At 28.0% G+C, this 22,697-nt stretch overlaps 2 protein-coding genes and 1 long non-coding RNA gene across 4 annotated transcripts; 2 read left to right on the top strand and 1 right to left on the bottom strand.

Annotated features, from left to right (window-relative positions):
- Positions 1-4,246: 4,246 nt before the first annotated feature.
- LOC127264384 (uncharacterized) lies at positions 4,247-7,667 on the top strand. 2 transcript variants are annotated; one of them, XM_051293865.1, is made up of 7 exons: positions 4,247-4,502; positions 4,725-4,813; positions 4,955-5,096; positions 6,289-6,384; positions 6,466-6,588; positions 6,679-6,941; positions 7,415-7,667. In XM_051293865.1, exons 1-7 carry the CDS (start codon positions 4,349-4,351, stop codon positions 7,523-7,525), a joined length of 978 nt encoding a protein of 325 aa, XP_051149822.1. In that variant the 5' UTR covers positions 4,247-4,348; the 3' UTR covers positions 7,526-7,667. The 2 variants fall into 2 exon arrangements, with proteins under 2 accessions (XP_051149822.1, XP_051149823.1); XM_051293866.1 differs by lacking the exon at positions 4,247-4,502 and adding an exon at positions 4,524-4,629.
- Positions 7,668-11,447: 3,780 nt separating this feature from the next.
- On the top strand, positions 11,448-13,468 carry LOC127264385 (uncharacterized). Its single transcript, XR_007841679.1, has 2 exons — positions 11,448-11,665; positions 13,004-13,468. It is a non-coding gene; the product is annotated as an uncharacterized LOC127264385 (long non-coding RNA).
- Positions 13,403-19,019, bottom strand: LOC127264383 (patatin-like protein 2). The gene is made up of 6 exons (XM_051293864.1): positions 18,740-19,019; positions 17,166-17,347; positions 16,873-17,065; positions 15,437-15,904; positions 14,598-14,773; positions 13,403-13,654 (listed from the first exon to the last, which is right to left on the bottom strand). The coding sequence occupies exons 1-6, from the start codon at positions 18,935-18,937 to the stop codon at positions 13,585-13,587; spliced, it is 1,287 nt and encodes a 428-aa protein (XP_051149821.1). The 5' UTR covers positions 18,938-19,019; the 3' UTR covers positions 13,403-13,584.
- Between the last annotated feature and the right edge of the window lie 3,678 nt (positions 19,020-22,697).

Here is a 22,697-nt window from a genome sequence, read left to right on the forward strand (position 1 = left end):
GATTTTAAAGTCGGACGAAAATAATATAATAAAATAATACTAAAAAATAAATTAATTAAACTAAAAATATTTTTTTAATATAATTTATATTATTAAAAATTATTTTATTAGTAATATATTAATCAGGTCAGGTCCGGACAGGGTTGACCCCTGGACCCGGACCCAATCAGATACCAAAGTAATTGAACTCAATCTCAAATAAATAGTTAGATCGGATCGGATCTCGGGTCGACCAGAATCCATTGCCTCGGGTCAACCAGAATCCATTGCCATTCCTACCGGCGACGACCTAAGTTCGGGGGAGTCTAATTCGGTAGAGGAATTGAGCTGGGAGGAGCGGGCTGGTGGTGAAGCAGAGGGACGGTGACGGTGACGGTGACGGCGGCGGAATGTTGAAGGCCATGGCTAGATCGGAATAACTAACGACTGGATTAACGGCGTCAATGCCTCCGGCGAGGACAGTTCCTCCCATTTGAAGAAGCAATTCGAATCTTTTTAATTTCCTCATCTTCTTCGCCAAATTAGGGTTTTTTTTCGCAAAATTGGGTATCCAAAAACCCCCAAAAAAATTCTGCCCAAATTTTCCCAGATTGTTTCTCAAATTGGATATCTTATTGGTGATCGATCTGCTGCGCCGGTCACCGCGTCCTGCCACAATTCCATTCCCAGCAACGCTTTGCCATGGCTTTCTTTCAAACATGGTCTAGAATGTTTGTTTTGATCCAGAGCCGATTTCACATTGTAGATCCGTCATGCACGTAAGTGTTTTGTTGGTTTATCAAAACGATTAAAATTTTTTTAGACAACATGGTAATAATTTTTTTTGTGTCTCGAAACTCAACGTAAATTATTATTTTATTTTTAAAAATTGCATGAGATCCTTTTATACTTTCAACAACAATGCATGAAACTCCTATGTGGTTTCGAAACTCATCGGAAATCTTTACTTTATTTAAAAAAATATTTTATGAAACTCTTTACCATGTAAATCATATTCTCATTATACAACGAAGGTTTCGTGGGGTAGAATTTCATGAACGTGTTTTTTTAAAGTATAAGAGAGTGTTAGTGCAATTTTTAAAAAATAAAAATATTTTACGCTTAATGAAATTACAGGGGAATTATGACCAATTTTATCAAATTTTTATAATAACTTTTTTATATTAAAATTAGTAATTAATAATTCTTTATTTAAGTTGAACCAACTTTGAACTTTTTCCACTATTTTTATATAAAAGTATGAAAAAAGAATGAATAAACTAAATACGCATATTCAATTAGAGTTTATTAAATTTATTGAATTCTTAAATTTGATGTATTTAATTAAGATTTTTTAAAAAATATTAAAAAAAGTTTAGTGTATTAAATAATGGATTTTAAAAATTTATAGGTTTTATTGGATTTTTTAATAAAATTATTAACAAACTATTATATAATCTCTTGAGTTGAAATTTCAGTAAATTTTCAAATCTTAAAAAATACATATTGTTTCTTTATATTATTAGTAATTATTTATTATTTTAAAAGTAAATATAAATTATTAATATTTTAAAAGGAAAAAATCAATCAATTTTTGTCCTAATATATAAAAAAAAAATTTATCAATTTTAATTTCATTATAAACAATTTCAATCAATTTTGGTCAAACCGTTAAAAAATTAACGGAATTTGCTGACGTTGACATAATGGAGGTGACATGGCAGCTGACCTAAAACCATACGGCCATGTACAATTATATACGGTCATGTTGTTACACGGTCATGTATATTTCAATGTGTAATTATACATGGTCATGTTGTTACACGGTCATGTATAATTTTACAAGGTCGTGTACATTTCTGTTTTAGTCTAAAATTTTATTTTTTTATTATATTTTTTTAAAAAAAATTATTTTGAATTTAAAATAGTTGATATAGTTAAAATGAATAAAATCAATAGTAATCATAATATAATTATAATTTATCAATTTTAATTCAAATATAAAAATTTATAATATATATTCTTTTGAAAGAATTTTGTTTAAAATTCTATTACTCATAAAAAATTTTCCTCTTACAAAAATTCAATTACATAACTATTTTTTTATTTTGTATATTACAGTAGTATTAAAATCTTAGACAAAATAATAGAATTTTAGACAAAATCTTCCAAAAAAATATACTCGATAAATATTTATATTTAAACTATCTTTGACATTTAACTATATCAACTATTCTAAATTAAATAATAATAATAAATTAAAAATATAAAAATATAAAAATAAAATAAAATTTTAAACCAAAACAGAAAGGTACACGGCCGTGTAGAACTATATATGGTCGTGTAACAACATGACTATGTATAATTATACACTGAAATATATTTGTACATGACCGTGTAACAACATGACTATGTATAATTATACACTGAAATATACATGGTCATGTGACAACATGACCGTGTATAATTGTACGTGGCCACGTAGTTTTCAAGTCAGCTGTCACTTCAACAATTTCTGTTAAATTTTTAATGGTGAGACCAAAATTGATTGAAATTATTTTTAATTGGATTAAAATTGATGAATTTTTTATATTTAGACTAAAATTGATTGGTTTTTCCTATTTTAAAATTTTATATATTTGAAATAATATTAAAAATTATATATATTTAAAATAAAAAAAATAGATTTTTTCAAGTGATTCGAATCAAAATTATTAGTTTTTTTTTTTTTTTAAAGTCAAATCGAAATTAAATTTTCCATAACTTTTAATTTGTATTTTTTTTAATTTCGATTTCAGTTAGTTGATTTCAGTTAAACCACCGTTGATTTTAATGTACATTATTAGTTTATATTTATTCCTCTCAATTAAAAAAAAACTGTAATTTTAATATAATTTTATTTAAAAATATATTTTTTTTATGTAAAAAACTATATAAATAATAATAATAATTAAATAGATTGCTACAAGATATAAATTAATTACGTTGAAAAAGTAATATAACAAATTCAATCAAAATGATAATATAACAAAAAATTAAATTGTAAATTATTATTATTATTAAAATAAAAATGAAAATAATAATAATAATACTCCCTCCGTCCCCAATCTATCTATCCATTTTGTTTATGCACGAGATTTTAGGAATATTTGTATTATATTGGGATAAAGTAGAAATAAAGATAAAATGACTAAATTAATCTTATTAGTATTGTATGATATAAAGGTAATGACATTTGTGTAATATATTGTAAATTAGAAGGGTATTTGTAACGTTAGGTAGATAGTACAATTACTAAAAAATAAAATAGATACTTTATTATGGGACGGATCAAAATGAAAAAAATGAATAAATTGTTAAGTGACGAAGGGACTATATATATATTTTTAGAATGAATACATTTCTAAAATTTTGTTAAATGTTTATATAAACAAATGTACTCCATATATTCAAAATTATATAAATTAATAAAAAAATTATTTAATCTATTAATTTATACACTATAATAAAATCCAGATACATCAACAAATATTCAATTAAATCTATCAAAATCTATATAAATAATTAAACAAAATTAATTAAATAAATTTTACAGAATTTTTAAATCCATTCTAAACAAATCAAATAGGGTGCGTTTGTTGGCGGGTTTAAGTTTTGGGTTTGGATTTTAAAATAATAAAAAATTGAATTTGAATAATTTTTTGATGTGATATAAATAGAGATTGATATGATATTTTAAATGTAAAATAAATTTGTAATACAATATAAAAAAAAAATTATTTGACCTACTCCTTTCGTCCCATGTAATATAGATGTATTACTGTAGACACCAGAATTTAGGTAAAATATAATTAGTAAATAATTAAAAAATATATTAGTAAAAATAATTATAGATTAAGATTAAGACAAGTAAAATGTTTAATTAAAATTAAGAAAATTATAAAATTTAAAATACGATTAAAGTGCATAATTATATTTCAAAAAATAGAAAGGACAAGTTACGTAAGACGGACGAAAATAAAAAATAGAAACAAATTATATGGAACGGAGAAAATAATATTTTTAAGAAAAAAAAAAATCTTAATAAAAATATGTGTAAAACCCAAAAAAAACATATGGTTAACATTATAATGGAATACAACCCCTAAAATTCATTAGGCATGGGCAACTTTTACATTTTGATCAAACTGACCATATTAGCCTTCAATTAGAGTGAATTGACGCTATTACCCTCGAGCTGCTTCATTTGCTAGTTCTACAAAAGTTCTGGAGTGCAGACAACCTCGATTTCGCTGTTTATGAATTTAGGGAAACTTTGATGATAGGTCGGAGAAGAAGGCGAAGGATATAGCAAGGCGAGCGGCCGCCGATGGCGAGACTCGAATGGGGGAAGAACATTGGCCGATGCTCCTACAAGAGGATTACTCTCGTAGTTTGTTCCGTCAACATTTTTGTTGCTCTCTATGTGCTCCGCTTCCTCTACAGTTCGCTCTACGCTTATCCTTCAAGTGATCATCACACCAGTGAGTTTCCGTCGAGAAACGGTTTGATTTCGAAGGGGGTTCGTGATTGCCTTATTTGCTGCTTCGGGTTTTCTGAAAAAACTCGTTTAGGGATTTTGTTGGATTTAGTGATGCGTTGTTGAAATTGGTTGGTTTGGATGACATTATTGCTTGTTTCTGTGGTATTTATTTGTTGCAATTACGATTTCTTATCTTTTGATTATGCGTGCCCTGTAATTACAGCATATGAGTTCAGTATAGTTCAGATCAGGAAAATGGAAGAGTCGAATCAGATTAGGAAAGAATCGGAACCAACTAAGCTTATTGAATTGGTGAGTGGTATGATCGATTAGTTCAGGAAGTACTTCACCGTAAATAAGGATTATATATATATGTATATATGTATATTGTTTTGCTGCTTTTGATTTGTTTTCTCGATGATGTAATGGCGGATATCTTGTCTGTGGTTGAAGGCGGCAGAGTTAAAGGAAAAGATCAAAAGTGAAGAAAGAGTGATGGAATTGCCAGGACATTTGAAGCAGAAGTTTATTCATGAGATTCTAGCTATGTTAAGAAGCATGGAGTCTTCTTCGGCCAATACAACAGCATTACAGGGTTGGTGCAGTTTTGATTTGATATATATAGTTTGTGTTATTGCCAATTTTTATTTACATTCAGTGGATCTTTGGTGTTGAGTTCTAAGTGTTTGGGAAGGTTTAATATTCCATCTTGAATGAGAATGGGTTACTGGTTTTTCCTACAATGATAGGTTCTCATGTCTTGAAGTGTGTTGTTAATTGGCATTTTGATTTGCTGTATTCGGTAAGTAATAGTTGTGTTTTAGCAGTTAGAATTCTGTAGCTGCCTTTTGCAAGGGCATTATCGAACAAATCTTTAATAAGCCATAGCCCTTTGATCTCCCATTCGCTGCCTATTCGTGGATCAATAGAATGATCCAAACCAAAGATACGAGCATTGTGTGTGAATTGCCTGTTTTTAAGAATCGCGATTTTTTTCTTTTGTGTTTGTTCTCTGTTTTGATGTTTTTGAAGTGAATTAGTTGTTGGATGTGATATTTTGTTTTGATGCTTTTTAAGTGAATTAGTTGTTAGATGTGATATTTTGTATGAAAAATAGGTATTGGATATTATGTTTTTGGAGGAAAATTGAGAGATTGAATCGTAAGAAAATACAAAGAGAGCAAACCTTCTTCACTGAACAAATAGAAGTACTTTCCAGATCTATCTCTATTTGAACACTTTAGAAACTAGTTCTATGGATAATGTTCGCACATTTTTCAAGAAAGGGTTGATTACAATCGCACAAGGTTGAAGGGTATGTCTGAATTGTACCATTTAGTTCGTATTTATTAACCTACGGAGATTAAATAACCCCGAGTAAATGCCATGTAGTAAAACATGGCCTTAGTTAATGTGCATCTAAGTACTTCTCTCCTTCTGTAGAATCAGAGAAATGTGAGCTTTACTTGATTGCAACTAACTTTTAGAGAAACTCAACAGTATGTTAACCGTAAACTGATCTAATTGTAGCAATTAGTTCGGATTCATTAATCTACAGGAATTAAATTATCCCGACGAAATGCCATGTAGTAAACATGGCCTTGGTACGGATTTGGTACTTTTCTCCTTCTGTAGAATCAGAGAAGTGTAACCTTTACTTGATTTAAACAATGAACTGATCGAAGAACACTGATGTTTGGTAATTTAAACAATCCGGTGCTTTTCCTCTATGAATTCCCGATAAATTTCTCTGTCTCATGCTGTTTGTCCCCTTTTTTTCTCGACAGCGGCAATTGAATCCTGGCGCAGGCAAACATTAAAAGAAGCTAAGAGAATCATCCGTGGTGAAATTAAAAATTCAACGATTTTGCCTGAAGAAGCCGGTATGTTCATTCTCCCGACTATCAATAATTAGCCACAATTCTACAAAACCTGCACATTTAATTTCTTCTATCCATCTGTAGGCATTGTTGAAAATGCTTTGAGTTCTCATTGGTCTGTGTTGTTGGAAGAGATCGGTCTCTGGCTGCCGGTAGAAATCGTTCACAAGGTACATGATGAGAAACCCGACGACGAACCCGACTACGGTATGGTAACTTTTGCTGTTTTTACTTTTTACTTTTCACATCGTAGTTTCAGTTGTTTTCTCAGGCATGGAATTCATTCCCATTTTCCAGATCTCGAAACCCTTCCCGGAAAAAGACCACCACCTGAATGCCACGCCGAGCTTCACACTGACTACGACGGTTCTGCCGTTAAATGGGGCCTCACGCACCATCAAGAGTCGGCTTACGATTGCTGTATGTCGTGTTTGAACCAAGCGAAAAATGCAAAACCCGGCCAAAAGAAATGCAACATTTGGGTCTATTGCCCGTCCGAAACCGGATGCTATTCGCCGGACATTTACGAACACAAGAACCAGGAATGCTGGCTAAAATTCGTGAGTTTCTCTGATTATTATAATTCGATAGTAAAATTGTTCATAACACCCCTGCGGTTTCAAAATTCAGTTTAAATCCATATGTACTTTAAAAATTGCATGCCGGATGTTTCATGCAATATTTTTTAAAGTATAAGAGAGCGCAATGCAATTTTAAAGTACAGAGAAAACCACAGGGGAGTTATGGGCAATTTTGTCTCGCTAAAATTCGTGAGTTTCTTCGATTATTATAATTCGGTAGCAGAATTATCCATAACAACCCCTGTTCTTTCAAAACTCCGTGCAAATTCTCCTATAATTTTAAAATTGCATGGCGGGGGTTTCATGCAACAATTTTGAAAGTATAATGGGGCACGATGCAATTTTCAAAATACAGGGAGGACATATACTGAATTTCGAAACCATATGGGAGTTATAGACAATTTTGCCTAATTCGATAGAGTTTTTAAATTGAAGCTTGTTCATCCACGCAGTCGGAGACACCCAAGTTGAATTTCAAGGACACCTATCCGGAATCCTATCGAGCGACTCACCCCAGAGCGCCAATTGTTGTCCCGTGGGTGTCCGGAGTTGTTAGCACGTGACGCAGGTGCGCGTCGCGGCGTATCGACGACGAAATCGGGCCCTTGAAAGGGGACTTCTGTAGCTGTTTTCTCCTCCAGGGCTGTTGGCAATGGCGATGGTAGTTTTGAAAGCTTAAGTAGCTTTCCGGTGATGATAATGGTGGTAAGTAAGATTGGCTAAAATTAGCATTCTTCCTCCATATTATTTCCACTTATAACAGGAAAATTATTTACTAGTGAAGGTTTTTTTTTTTTTTCAAATTTTTACTATTAAAAAATATAAATATTACTCCTCTTCAGGTCATTTATCCGAGAACATTATTTTTAATATAAAAGTTAATAAGTAAAAAGTAGAGTGAAAAATTAGTCTAGAGTTAATGGAAAGATAACGAGATAACTGATAAGAAAGAAAATTAGCGATCATCAATTATTTGTTAAAATAAAAATAATGAAAATTGTTGATGGTCCTCTTACATGTCACCTGCCACGCATAGTTTGGCCTCGAATTTACTGCTTATACATGGTTATTTTGTTTTCAAGAAAAAAGGGCAAGGAAGAGTTTATTCACCCTAACAGGTTTGTTTCTTTTGCTTTTTTTTTTTCTTTTTATTACTATTTGAATTTTATGTTTTTTTTTTTAAAAAAAGGTAAATTATATGATAATTTTTATATTTTAGTACAAATGTATAAAATATTTTATATTTTATTTATTGTGTAAAACTCTTTTGTGTTAAATTAAAATATATACGTGAAGAAAATGTAGCTCAAAGGTTGAATTCTCCCTCTACATACGAATGTGTGTTTACTTTTACTATAAATATTTTTGAATAAAATAGATAAAAATAATAAAATTAATATTTTTCAATTAGTACGAATGAAGTATAATTTTGGATATATAATATATATACACACATCATGTATATATAAAATTATGATATATTTTGTTCCGCAAAGGATGACTTAGTTGTGTAGGGATGGACTTATGATTGTGAGTTCATTGGCTCTCAAACTCCCAACTTCTCTAGATCATTTGTCACATATGGTTCGTCTAATGTGACTTGTCTTGTCGGGCTTCGTTTGCAAGGTATTAGGTACGGCCAAAGTTTACTCGGTAAACATTGTTGGATAGCGGCTGCGGATTTCTACGTCATAAAAAAAATATATATATAAATAAAAATAATAATAATTGAGTGTCCGCCTCGTAATATGACTCTTATCTTACAAGTCAATTTTCTTACATGGATCGATCTATTGGATTTGTTACGTACAGAAAATTCAAATAATAGTAATCAAATTCTTTTCGACCTTGTAAAAAAGGTTTTTTAAAGAACTACAATTGTTGGTATTTTAGATAATAACTTATACAGTTAAACTATGGTTGTGTTCTTTTATGTTACCTTCAAAAATATCAAATTAAATAATTATTTTTTTTATATTATATTATAAAATTATTTAACATTCAAAATATCACATCAATATTTATTTATTTTACATCAAACAACTATTCAAATTCAACTTTTTACTATTCATAAATTCAAATTTAAAACCCCAAACCCACTAAATTCAAATTTAAAACCCCAAACCCACAAACAAACACACATGTTTAATTGCATATTTATTTTTTTCTAAGGGTGTGTTTGTTTGGGGGTTTGAATTTTGAGGTGGGATTTGAATAGTAAAAATTTTGAATTTGAATAATGTTGATGTGATATTTTGAATGTAAAATTAATTTTTATTATAATATAAAAAATGAAATATAAGTGTTTGATTTGATCTTTTTGAAAAAAAAAAAAAAAGGGATGAATAATAAATATTAAATCTAATCCCCCAAACAAACACACATATCTTACTATTCAATAACTATATTCTCAAAAAATAAAAAATAAAAATGCAATCATATTCTAAATAATTTTTACTTTAAAAGTGTCGAAACCTAACTAATAGAATAAGTGTATATACCCAAAAAGTTGCTACATAAATGCTGAATTTGTAAAGTCAACATGGCATCCTAAACATATTTTTAAACACAATTATTATTATTCCTATATTTTATTTTTTTATTAAATGTTTTAATTCCGACACACTATAAATGCATCCAACACACCTAAATTATTTATCATATGTCTTTATGTAGTAATTTAAAACTATATCTTAAAATTAAAATTAAAAGAAAATAAATATACAATACTGACATCAATATTTGTTTTAATGTTAGCCGTAGATACTGACAACGATAGATTTTTTAATTAATTGAAAAAAGAAAAAGTAGAATAATCAGTTGAGACAAAACGTATACACATGCAATAATGTACTCCCTCTGTCCCATATAATATGGATGTATTATTGTAGACTCGAAAATTTAGGTAAAATATAATTAGTAAGTAATTAAGAAATGTATTAGTAAAAATAATTATTATTTAGTAAAAATAATTATAGATTAAGATTAAGATAAATAAAAAATTTAATTAAAATTAAGAAAATTTAAAAATTTAAAAATTAAAATACGATTAAAGTGCATAATTATATTTCCAAAAATAGAAAGGATAAATTATGTGGGACGGACGAAAATAAAAAATAGGAACAAATTATGTGAGACGGGGGTAGTATTTTAAAATAAATATTAAAGTTTAGAATTTAAATAGGAGTAAAACAAAAGCCAATTATGAATATTTGAAATTTTTTATAAAATATAATCCATCCTTATGTTCCAAAATAAATACCATATTTTTCAATGAAATTTATTAATTTAAAATATATTTAATAAAATTTAACTTATAAGTCATGTACAATCACTCAAAAACAAATATATTTTTACATTTATTTTCAATAAATAAATATTTTATTGATATATAAATTTTAAAATATTTAACCACTTTTGAATTTATAATTATATATATTGGCTAATTATTTAAAACTGTCAATAATACCATTGATATAAAAAAAATATTCCTTCTGTTCCATGTAATATGAGTGTATAATTAGTAAATAATTAATAAATATATTAGTAAAAATAATTATTACTTAGTAAAAATAATTATAGATTAAGATTAATATAACTAAATAATTTAATTAAGATTAAAAAATTTTAAATTTTAAATTTTAAAATATGATTAAAGTGTATAATTAATTTTCCAAAAAAGGAAAGGACAAATTACGTGGAACGAACGAAAATATAAAATAGGAACAAATTATGTGAGACGGAGGGAGTAAAAAATACATATAATCATTTTAAAAATTTGGAAGGGGTATAATAAAATTTTAAAAATAAAATTAAAATGTATAATTATTTTTCAAAAAAAAAAATTGACAAAATAAGTTAGACGAACGAAAATGGAAAGATGGACATAGAAATGGGACAGAGAAAGTAAATAAGTATTAATATAATATTTTGAATATAAAATTAATTTTTAATATAATATAAAAAATAAAAAATAAATATTTAATTTGATATTTTTTTAAAAAAAATAAGATAAATAATATATTTAAAATTCAATCCTCCGACAAACCTGCGCAACTAACACGCTTTGTTGACGGCTGATTTGTCACATCAATGCCCATATCGTAAATAATTATCTACAAAATAATAATAACAATAATAATAATTATTACTTTATTTGTTTGTTTATGAGTTTGGGTTGACGATAACTTTATTTAATTGCAAACTTTAAATTTTTTTTAAAAATAATAAAAATGTCGGTACTTGTTACAATATTTTATTAAAAATATTATTTAATAAAAAATTTATTAATATATAAATACAATCAAAAGTCAAATGTATTTATCTAAATAAATTTTAAAATACTTAGGTAAAATAAATTTACATATGATAAAACATATATTCACATCATTTTAAAAATATAAAATTAAATTTTAATATAATATAAAATTATAAAAACAAAAACTTAATTTAGTTGTAATTTTTTAAAAATAAAAAAATGAAAAAATCACCAACAAACGCACTTACATATATATATTCACAATTATTAGGTTGTAGGGTATGGCCATTAGCCACACCCACCGTAGCCGCCATTGGAAGCCATAAGATCTTGTAGAAGAAATCGGAGGATAGATTGAGAGGAATTCAGAGGCTACTTGAAGAGGATTCAATCAGGTAGAGTTCTGTCAGACTTAGTTCTACAGGAGCAGTTTACAGATTGCCAGGTTTGTTTTGTTTTCTGACGCTTTTTGGAAAATTTTAATCTTCTGTGGAAGTGTTGGTATCGTCTTGGAGTACAAATAGCCATTAATTGTGGAGTCGCTGGAGTTTTAAATAGGAAGTATTTTGATAATTACATGAAGATTGTGTTACTTTTTAGATATGTGGTGGTTGTGAGGTAGATTTTCGTGAATTTGGTAATTTCTAGTAAGGAATTTGTGTTCGCTTTCTTCATAGAAGCTGATGAGTAAACAAATTCAATATGATCATTAGGCATTTTGCTGAAAATGTCTGTTTGTTCGCTCAATCATCGCAACTCTGTCGATCTGATCCCCTCCATTGGATGAAAACGTTGAATTTTCCATTGTTTTTGGCATCAAGATAGTCCTAACTCTTAATTGTGTAAAAAAATTAGACTACAGTAATAGAGTTGGATAGAATGCATTGCTCAGTGCTCTCTTCTGTTCTTATTAGTTGGATAGAATGCATTGCTCAGTGCTCTCTTCTGTTCTTATTAGTTGGATAGAATGCATTGCTCAGTGCTCTCTGCTGTTCTTATTAGTTTGGCAGAAGCTTGTAATTTTGAATATCTCAATTCCTGCATCAAACTGTAGACATGGACACATGATTCAAACTAGTGTTGTTTGTTAATCTACTCTAAATGTGCACAACTTATTGTCGATTACACCTATTTCTAATCCTAAATGTGATGGAACGCCTTGGTGATCCACACATTAACATAGTACCTTTTTCGATACTAAGGAGATGGATTTATTAGTTAGTTCCACAACGGCAGAGTTAAGAAAGGTTTAAGAATGGTGCCGATACGAGTCTGTTTCTTGGAATTAAATGATACAATGTTTCCTAGTCCAAGTGTTTAGATATTCTTAAGAATGATATAAATAGCATTCTATATTATACTCAGGCATTCAATTCTTTTGAAAAATGTAAGCTTTATTTTACCCCTCTTTATGCAATTTTTTCGTTACAAAGTATTCTAATATGAACTTTTGGGATGGATATATAGTCGTATCGAATCAACCAATACGCCCGAATGACTTGCCCTTTTAGAATAATGTATAGAACCCTTTTCCGGCCTAATCCAATATGGAATGAACTCATAAATCATGTTAGCAACGATTCGATCATACATCTTGGTGAGATATTTGGTTTTATCCATTAGGTTTAAGTCTATCGAATCTATATATTATACCTATTTACAGACCTCTATTTTCATTATGAATAATAATGCAATATTTTCCAGTTTCCATATTATTTCTAACACACCTATAAGTTATGCTCATTAGGGTACCCGATTGTAATTCATGGCTTATTTCTTGAAGGTCGCCCAAATTCTTACATCCATATGACGGAAAATCAACGTTTAGATTTGTGATCAATATATATATTTATATGAAGTTAACGATGAGTTTGGGAGAAGAAAAGAGCATAAAGTGGAATGTGTTCGATGACATCAAGAACGCAGCAGCAACGGTAGCTCCCGAAGTACTGATGGCTGAGATCAACTCTGCCATTAGTGCCCTCGAGTACGCTCGCTCTGCCGCCGTCGCCGCTGCTCTAGACATGTCGCGGACGCGGCCCGGCCCCGGCCCTATTCCGGGCTCGAAACCTAAAGCTGTATGAATGAAGGCTAATGCACACCCCCAGGGAGTTTAATTGTGAGTAATTTCTGGGCATCTGCAAAAGTTATATTCATGTTTGGTTTGAACTAGCCACAAAAATTCTAGTGCAAAATATTCAATGGTTTTTTATTACAGTGGAAGAACACAGTACAGTGTCTGGATACAGATTTGCAGAAATATCATGAAATTTGAACAAGGGAAGCTATGGACAGACAGACATTAGGAATTAATAATAATAATAATAATAATAATAATAATAATAATAATAATAATAGTAATTTCTAGGCAAGAAGCGTGGCTTTATACTTTGAGTCACGGAGCCTTTTCTCATCTGACAGTAGCTTTGCGAACCTGCACATTTAATAGCCAATAAATATAATATTAATATAATATAAATACAATAAATAAATTTATAGCATATTATAAGAGTTGTCTTTAATCAAAATGTTTACATAATTATTATTCCCTTCCTGCCATATTTAGTTATATTTGAAGTGCAACTAAATATGGCAGACGAGAGTATCTAATATTCTCTCGTCCCATCCCAAGGTAAAAATAATACTCTCTTCGTCTCTGTCCAGTTAGAAAGTATACATATTTCTATTTTGGAACGTCCATTTAAAAAGTAAATATTTTATTAAATACCTTACTTTTTTTCACAAATACCCTTATTGTACATCACATCATTGATTTTACACCAAAAGACAATGGCAAAAATATCATTTTACTACTTTTAACTACCTATTATAATTAAAATACTATTATTTCTTAGTATAATAATATTTGTACAAAAAATTATATAAATATAATGATATTTTTAATGTTAAGTACAATAACGTAAAAGACAAATGAATACCTTATTATGGAAGAGAGAGAGTATAATGTTTAGCTGTAGATAATGTGCTGATGTGCCAAGTGTTGATTTGACCGAATTAGTATATATTATAAGGTGGTCAGATCAGCTAAGTCAGCATAGTGTTAATTTAACCCGATAACATATGCTATAGAGTGACTAGCCTAGGTTTATAAATATATATATATTTCAGTATATATTGTGTTATAGTATAACTTATGTTGAATTATAATATAATTATATATTGTATTACAAATATACTGAGATATATATAAACATCTATTGATTATCTCTATAGCATGTGTTGATCCGATTCGGATCAGCTGGTGATCCATGCCCGTTACGTTAATGTGAAAAAAAAAAAAATTATTATTGCTAAATAGTCCTAAAAATTAAGGTGTGCATATATAAAGCTTATATATATATATATATATGTAATACCTTTTGAGGGCATCAGCATTAGATCCACCATTGAGAGTGGGCTCAGAAAGGCCAGTGTCCAAATTGACTCTGGACATGGGCTTCTTCAATAAATTCTCACCAGTCTGTACTAACTTCTCCAGATTTGCCTTCGTGGCAACATCCACTGATGCCACCTCTCCCCTCAGGCAGTCGTCCTACTCAGTACAAAGCATTAATTATGTCATTATTACACATTAATAACCTAACTCCATACAACGTCGTTAGTTACAAAAAATCAATGCTACATTTAAATAGATCCACGTCGTTAGTTACAAAAAAATTTTAAAATTTAAAACTTAGAAAAAGAAATACTACTGTTGCCTCCATCCCATATAATTTGTTATTTTTTTAAAAAATATAATTATACATTTTAATCATATTTTAAAATTTAAAATTTTTTATTTTAATTAAATTATTTATCTTAATTTTAATGTATAATTATTTTTATTAATATATTTTTTAATTATTTACTAATTACTCAATACCTAAAACTCGTACATAATAAGTGGACAATTTAAATAGAACAAAAAAGAGTACTTAATATGAGATTTTTTTTAAAAAAACAAAAAAAAACTTATTGTTAATAAATATTATAAAAAAAAACCCCTCTCAAAAAAAAAAAAAAAAAAACTTATTACTAATAAATATTATGAAAAAAAATCCCTCCCTCAAAACAAAAAAAACTTATTGTTAATATATACTTATTATAAGAAAATCTCAAAATATCTATATAAATATAGTTTTTGTTTTAAATAAAAAACAAATATTTAATATGATATATATTTTAAAAAATGTATGGTAAAAAATGAGTGGCTCACTTGAATCCGCAGATAGTTTTGCTGAGAATGCAGAGCCTGAAACACAACGGACAAATGGTAATCCACCATGTCGGCGCTGGCCTGCGTGAAGACGTCCACCAGAGGGGCGGAGCCGCCGTGGAGGAGCCACCCCAGAACGCCCCACTTCGCCGCCGCCCGCGCGCTGTACCGCTTCTCCGCCTTCGCCGATCCCGTCCCCACCGAGATCACCAGAAACCGCCCGTAGTCCGTCGCCTTGATCGGAAAGAAGTCAGGGTTCCGGCCGTGTATCTGTTTCGTCACTTGGGAGATCGCCACCAGCGCCGGATTGTTCGCCGCCACGCCGCCGTCGATCAGGTTGAACTCCCGAGGGGCGGCGCCGCCGCCGGATTCCGTCTTGAAGTAGTGCGCCGGGAGGAACGTCGGCGCCGCCGACGTCGCTATGCATATGTCCGACAAGCGAGCGTCCAAGCTCGACGATTCTTTCGCCTGTATTTATTTAATTGATTAATTAATTAATTCTGAAATGTCATAACATGTATGACTAAATTGGATTGCACCATTTTGATTTGATTTGAATTTTTATCTTTTTGTGTTTGAACAAATTTTTCTTTTTGAAACTAAGTAAATTGGTTGTAATTTATTTGTGATTTGAAATAACTGGAGTACATTATTTTTTCTTATAATTAAAAAAAAAATGAATGAGAATAGATAAGTATTTCTTTTTTCTAAATAAATAAGTAATTAATTATATATTAAAATTAAAATTAATAAATAGTTTGTCTAAAATATTAAAAAATTATAAATTATGAATTTTAAAATGTGATTAAAGTGTATAATTATATTTTAAAAAAAAAGAATAATCAAATCATATAAACGGACAAAAATAGAAAGAGTTAAGACAAATTATGTGTGGGATGAAGGAAGTATATTTTACTGTATATTCAAAAATATTGTACAGAATCTCCTAGAAAACATATATAAATATATACTTCCTCCATCCAATTTAATTGTAGTAAACAGTTAAAACAGTGTAATAATAATTTTGTCCTTGTTAATAATGCGACGGTAAAGTAAAAATATTAATAAAAAAATAAAACATTTTTAAATATAATAACTTTATAATTAGACAATCTAAAATAAAAAATATATATTTTTTGAGTGCACAGAAATATAACATTTTATAAAATACAAAAAAATCTCATAAAACCTTTCCAAATCATATTTGAGTTATAAACAATTTTATTTTTTTAATAAATGAGTTATGATATGTAGTAATATATATATATATAAAGTATAAAATATTATACTCTCTCCGTTTCAAAAAAATAGTTTCATTTTGCTATTTTTGTCCGTTTCAAAATAATAATATTATTTTTACAATAATTACATAAAATAATAAGGATATTTTTGTAATCTCCATATATGAAAATTTAAGGATGGTACGGACTACGGACCTCAAAGGTAGAGAAAATGGTGGGCTGCAAATGGCGGATGTCGAAAGTTGGGATGACAACGTTAGTCAACGCCTGATGCAATAAAGTCTCCCCTAGCTTCTCTCGGACAACCTGCTGCAGATATTTCCCGTCGTACGCCGGCCCCCCTATCACCGCTAATTTCAACGCCTTCCTCATCAGCCCACACACGCGTCTGCATTAATTTATTAATTCATTCATTTATGGCTAATTAATTCATTCTTAATTACAAATTAATTAATTAATTCATTCATTCATTCATTAATGATGCATACGAATGCTGCGGAAAGATGCGGGGGCAATTCTCGAGATAAAATGGCTTGATGTCCTTAGCCGCAAAGAGTGGCCGGCCGTTGCTGTCCGGCGCCGTCAGCATCGCCGTCACAAGCCCGCCGGTGCTCGTTCCGGCGATCACGTCAAAATAGTCCGCCAGCCGAGCTTCTTTCCCGTCCAGCTTCTATATATATATATATATATATATTAATTAATTATAATCAGTTTGTTCATTCAATATTTTTAGATGAACTGATTTTTTTACTTTTTATTTTTTGTTTTTATGTATAGTATGGTATGAAAACTATTTTGGTGATGTAAAGAATAATATTTTGTATCAAATGAAAGATTTTTAATGAGTGAATAATGTATATATTATATTAATATATATGTATATTTGTATTTTTTAATATTTATGAGAAATTAGTTTATTGAAAAATACTAAGTGAACAGACTTAGTCTCTTTTCAAATTAAATTATCTTATGCTTCAATTTAATTATTACTTTCATTTGCTTCCATAATATTTAGCCCACTTTCGACTAGACACTAAAATTAAAGAAAATGAAATATTGAAAAAGTAAAAGAAGTATGAAAAAACAAATAGTTGAGAATATTTGTTGTAAATAAGTGTTGAACGAAAAATAATAATTAAACATGAATTTTTTATGTTTCCAAATATAATAATCATATAAATTTAATGGATTGACAAAAAATAAAAGTAAAAATAAATTTGATGGATAGAAGTACTAATTTTGATATAATATCTGGTAAGAATAAACATAGACTTTTAATTTTTATTGAAAATTAATAGATAATGATATTTTCAAATTGAAACATAACCAAACAAACCCTTTGATTTAAAATCCATCTCCAAATACCTTATTTAACTACACAATGAATTTTAATAAAAAATACTTAATTAAAAAAAATTATAAATTACTGTATATTTTTTTAAAAATGAATGTATAGTAATATTTTTTTTTAAAAAAAAACAACATATTATGTAAATTATGTAAGACAAATCGAAATAAATTAAGTGGACAACTTACATGGAACAAATTAAAATAAAAAAAAATGAATAATTTACGTAGAGTTAATTTATTTAAAATTCACCTTCAATTTATTTATTTATTTATTTTTAAATAGTGTAGTTGTAAGATTTTGAACCTACGATGTACTCTCTCCATCTTATATATATTTTTCTATTTTTTATTTTTGTTTGTTCTATAATTTGTCATTTCAGAAATATAATTATACACTTTAATCACATTTTAAATTTTAAATTTTATAATTTTTTTAATATTAATTAAATTATTTATTTATCTTAATCTTAATTTATAATTATTTTTATTAATATATTTGTTAATTATTTATTAATTATATTTTACCTAAATTCTTGTTTTAGAATACTGAAACACCCTTATTACATACAAGTCACACGTTTACCCTCACACACAATTATGTCATTTCTTACCGGACCACGTCAAATTTTATTTTATTTTATTATTTTTCTATAAAAAAAAAAAAAAAAAAAAAAAATCCTCCTTATGAGTTTAGAGATAGAGAGAGAGAGACCTGGAGCTGCGCTTCGAGGAATTCTAGAATGACAGCTGGAATAATCCCTCGAATACCGCCGCCGTCGATGCTCAGAATTGTGACCGTACTTCCATGGCTGGTCGGAGAATGTACTTGAACTTGAACACCCTCCTTAGCCGTTAATGCTGCTGCTGACGTCATCGACGGCGTTAATGAAGAAAATCCTGTCTTCTCCATACTTATAATAACAATAATATTCTTAAAAAGATCGAAATTAATAGCACTAATTATATCTTAATTACGCTATGCGTGTGTATGTGTTTGTGATTCATGCGGGCACCATTTTGGCATCTATTTATAGCCGTAGCCCGTACAGGTCTTTACCCCTCCTCCCCCGCCCCGCCCCCCCACCCGCACGTGACTTGTCAAAACAAATTGGGGCTTTGTCACGTGTAGAATTTTATTTTTAAATATTATAATTATTCTAAAGTTTGATTTTGGATCTGCTAATTATGACCGATTAGTTAGTAATTAACTGTCGGCTTTCATGCAATTAATGTTGTCGTGGAAGCATATACACATATATATCTGGCGGCGAGCTTATCTAGATTAATCAATATTGTACACAGTGGCGGAATTAAAGGGGTTAATTTTTTTAAATTTAAAATAATACTGTCATACTCCCTCCCTTTCGGTTTATAACGTTTCTAAAATTTTACGGTAGATTAAAAAATAATATTATTTTATTAATTAGTAAAATTAAAGTGTATGAGAAATTTTGATATTTTTGTTTTTACTTTTATGTTAAAAATAGGAAATGATATGTTTAATAGTATATTTGTAATTTAGGTAAAAATTAAGGGTATACCATTAAAAAATAAATGTATGTTCTGTTTTTTTTATAATAACAAGTATGTTGTATAAGAGTATGTCATGTGTTAAAATCAACTGTTGTGTGTATTATATGAGACCATAATATATGTTGTTAGTTCATGCGTTGTATTTGTATTAAATTAACATATACAATATGTTGTCTGTAACAATGTTGTGTGCTGTCAGACAGCAAACGATGTGATATTGAGACTATAACATGTGTTTTTTTTGTTCGTGGAATGTATTTGTATTATAGTAACATGTACAATGTGTTGTATGTAGTAATACAATGTGCTGTCAAGTAACACACCGTGTATTGTTTAAAATCGAGCACTGTAGTCACCGCCAAAGTGGATATTAATAAAAGACAAAAATGTCATCGTAAGTATATTTGTATAAAAAGTAATGATATTTATATTAAAACAATATATATAGTTTTTATAACGATATGATTATTTATAAAAATAAGACTATTGTTTTAGGACAAATGAAAATTTAAAAAATTAGACTATAATTTTGGGACAAGGGAGTACATGTATATCATATGAAATGATAATATATGACAATAGTCCACAACAATTTATATTTGTATAAAAGCTACTCCCTTGGATTGAAATACTTATTTAAATTTTTGTAGTTAAAAAAAAATAATATTTTATTAATCAGTAAAAATATATAAAATAATATTGATATTTTTGTTAGGGGTGAGAATAGGCCAGACGGCCTACCAGGTCCAAGGGCCTACAGCATGGTCTACATGAGGCCTGGCTCAGTCTGACCTATTTATTCAAATAATATTTTAAAGCCTATTTAATTAATTAGAATAGACTTAGGCTTTACGAAAAACCTTTTAGACTTATCGACCTATTTATATATATAATTTTAATTTAATATATAAAATTATTCTATATTTATATTTATTTTTTTAAAAAAAATTAATTTAGTGATAATAACCAAATATAAAATTGATTAATTGTAACTATAATTACATATATACAAAAATAATAATTGCATTTATATTTTTTTACTAATATTATATTTTAAAAAATAAAAAATTAATTATTATATAGGCTCATAGGCTTAAAAATAAGCCAGACTCAGGTTGTATAATTTTTTTCCTGGCCTGGCCTGGCCTATTTCCAACCGTAATTTTTGTTCTATGTACTTTATGTATATATATAATTATATATTTATAATTTATATAAAAATAAAAAATACTAATTTTTCATACTAATATATGATTATTTTATTATAATAGGAAATAAATTTTCAATGTATATATATTGCATGCATAATATTCCACGGCCACCACCGTATAGACTTTGCAGTTGTAGTGTTACTTTTCAACACATTTAATTATGTATTTGTGTATATCATCTGGGAGTGTTCTTTCTTTTATATATATATATATATATATATATAAATAATCACATTCAATAATTATATATTTTTTTAAAAAATAAAATAAAATAGACATTTTCCTCCACCAAGTGAACACACTTTAAAGGTGTTGATAATGCAGTTATTATTATATTCAATATATATATATATATTTTTTATGACGTGGAAACCCGCAGCCGCTACTCGATAGTGCGCACTGAGTAAACCTCCGGTCGAACTTAATACTCTGTAAATCAGGCCCGACGGAAAAATCACACTAGGCAAACCATATGTGTCAGATAACTTATATTCAACATATTTTAAATTAATTATTAATTGTTTGATCAATATTTCGTCATCAGATACCTTTTAATATACTATTCATTGAATTTGAACAACTATGTATTGTTGTTACCAAAACGACTATTGTCTCATATCGAAACGTTATTTTATATTACTCCGACGTGCTTTAATTGATTTAGCAATACTTTTATTTTCTTTCTATTTTCGTAATTGATTATGTTTCTTTACTATGCAATTTATATATTTGTATATATATATATATATATTTCAATAAAAATACATTATGTTATTGTATTTAACAAAACAACACATTCAAATTACATTTTAAAATTAAATTTCAAACCAAAGTTGGTAGTATACTTTCAACTTTAAAATATATATATATATATATATATTAAATCATATGAGTTTTACCTATTTTCAATATATATATATATACATTCAAGTTTTCTTGTTTATTTGTAAAATTAATTTATATTAATCAAAAATAATTTTTTTTATTTTTTTATTTGTATTATATAAAGTTTTATTTGTTTACGAAATAATATACATATTGTATATATTTTATTAAAATAATTAAATACAACTAATCTTTTTAAAATTATATACGATGAAATTTTAGGTGATTAAATTTTTAGATTTCACTAAATTTACATTAATTGCATGCAAACTTTATGATAATTATATTTACATATTATATATATTTTTTTTATATATAAAATTCCTTCTAAAATGAAAAAATAAAATAAAAATTAATAAATTGAGAACATTAATTGTCGATATATATTTTTCGGCCCCAATTGTGTCTCAATTCCGCGTCGTATTTATTATTTATATATATTCTTAGGCCCCATTGTGTCTAAAATTTCATGTCGTATTTATAGGAAATTAAATATATATTTGACTATATATGGGTCGATTTGATGCATGTGAATATCAATATTGTCTACTTTCAACCATCTTAAAATCTTCTATAATTTTCAAAATAAACAAACACTTTCTTGTACCTTCAAATTCATTTCCCGACATTTATGAAGTTCAAAGCATGCGGGCCTTATTCGATAATGCGATAAAATTTTGATTTTTCGCGAAGAAATTAGTATTTTTTGGATTAAATTAATTATTGCAAATCAAAAGCCTTTGCGTATAGGCTATGGCAAAATGAATAAATACAAAATTTGTTTTTAATATAATATAAAAAAAAATACAAAATAAATATTTGATTTGATAATCTTCGAAAGAATTTATAAATAATAAAAATTAAATCAAATTACTAAACAAACACACCCTTATAATAATTTTAAGCATGCGTCAAAATTTAGGTATTATTTATTTACTACTTTGTAATTTGTGATGTGCACGAATTATTTTTATATTAAATTATATAATAATTTAATTTTTAAATAAATAATAGTTATAGTTTTCTTAATAAAAAAAAATT

The sequence above is a fragment of the Andrographis paniculata genome, unplaced genomic scaffold (genome assembly GCF_009805555.1).
Source record: "Andrographis paniculata isolate CXL003 unplaced genomic scaffold, ASM980555v1 Contig70END, whole genome shotgun sequence".
Lineage (NCBI taxonomy): Eukaryota > Viridiplantae > Streptophyta > Magnoliopsida > Lamiales > Acanthaceae > Andrographis > Andrographis paniculata.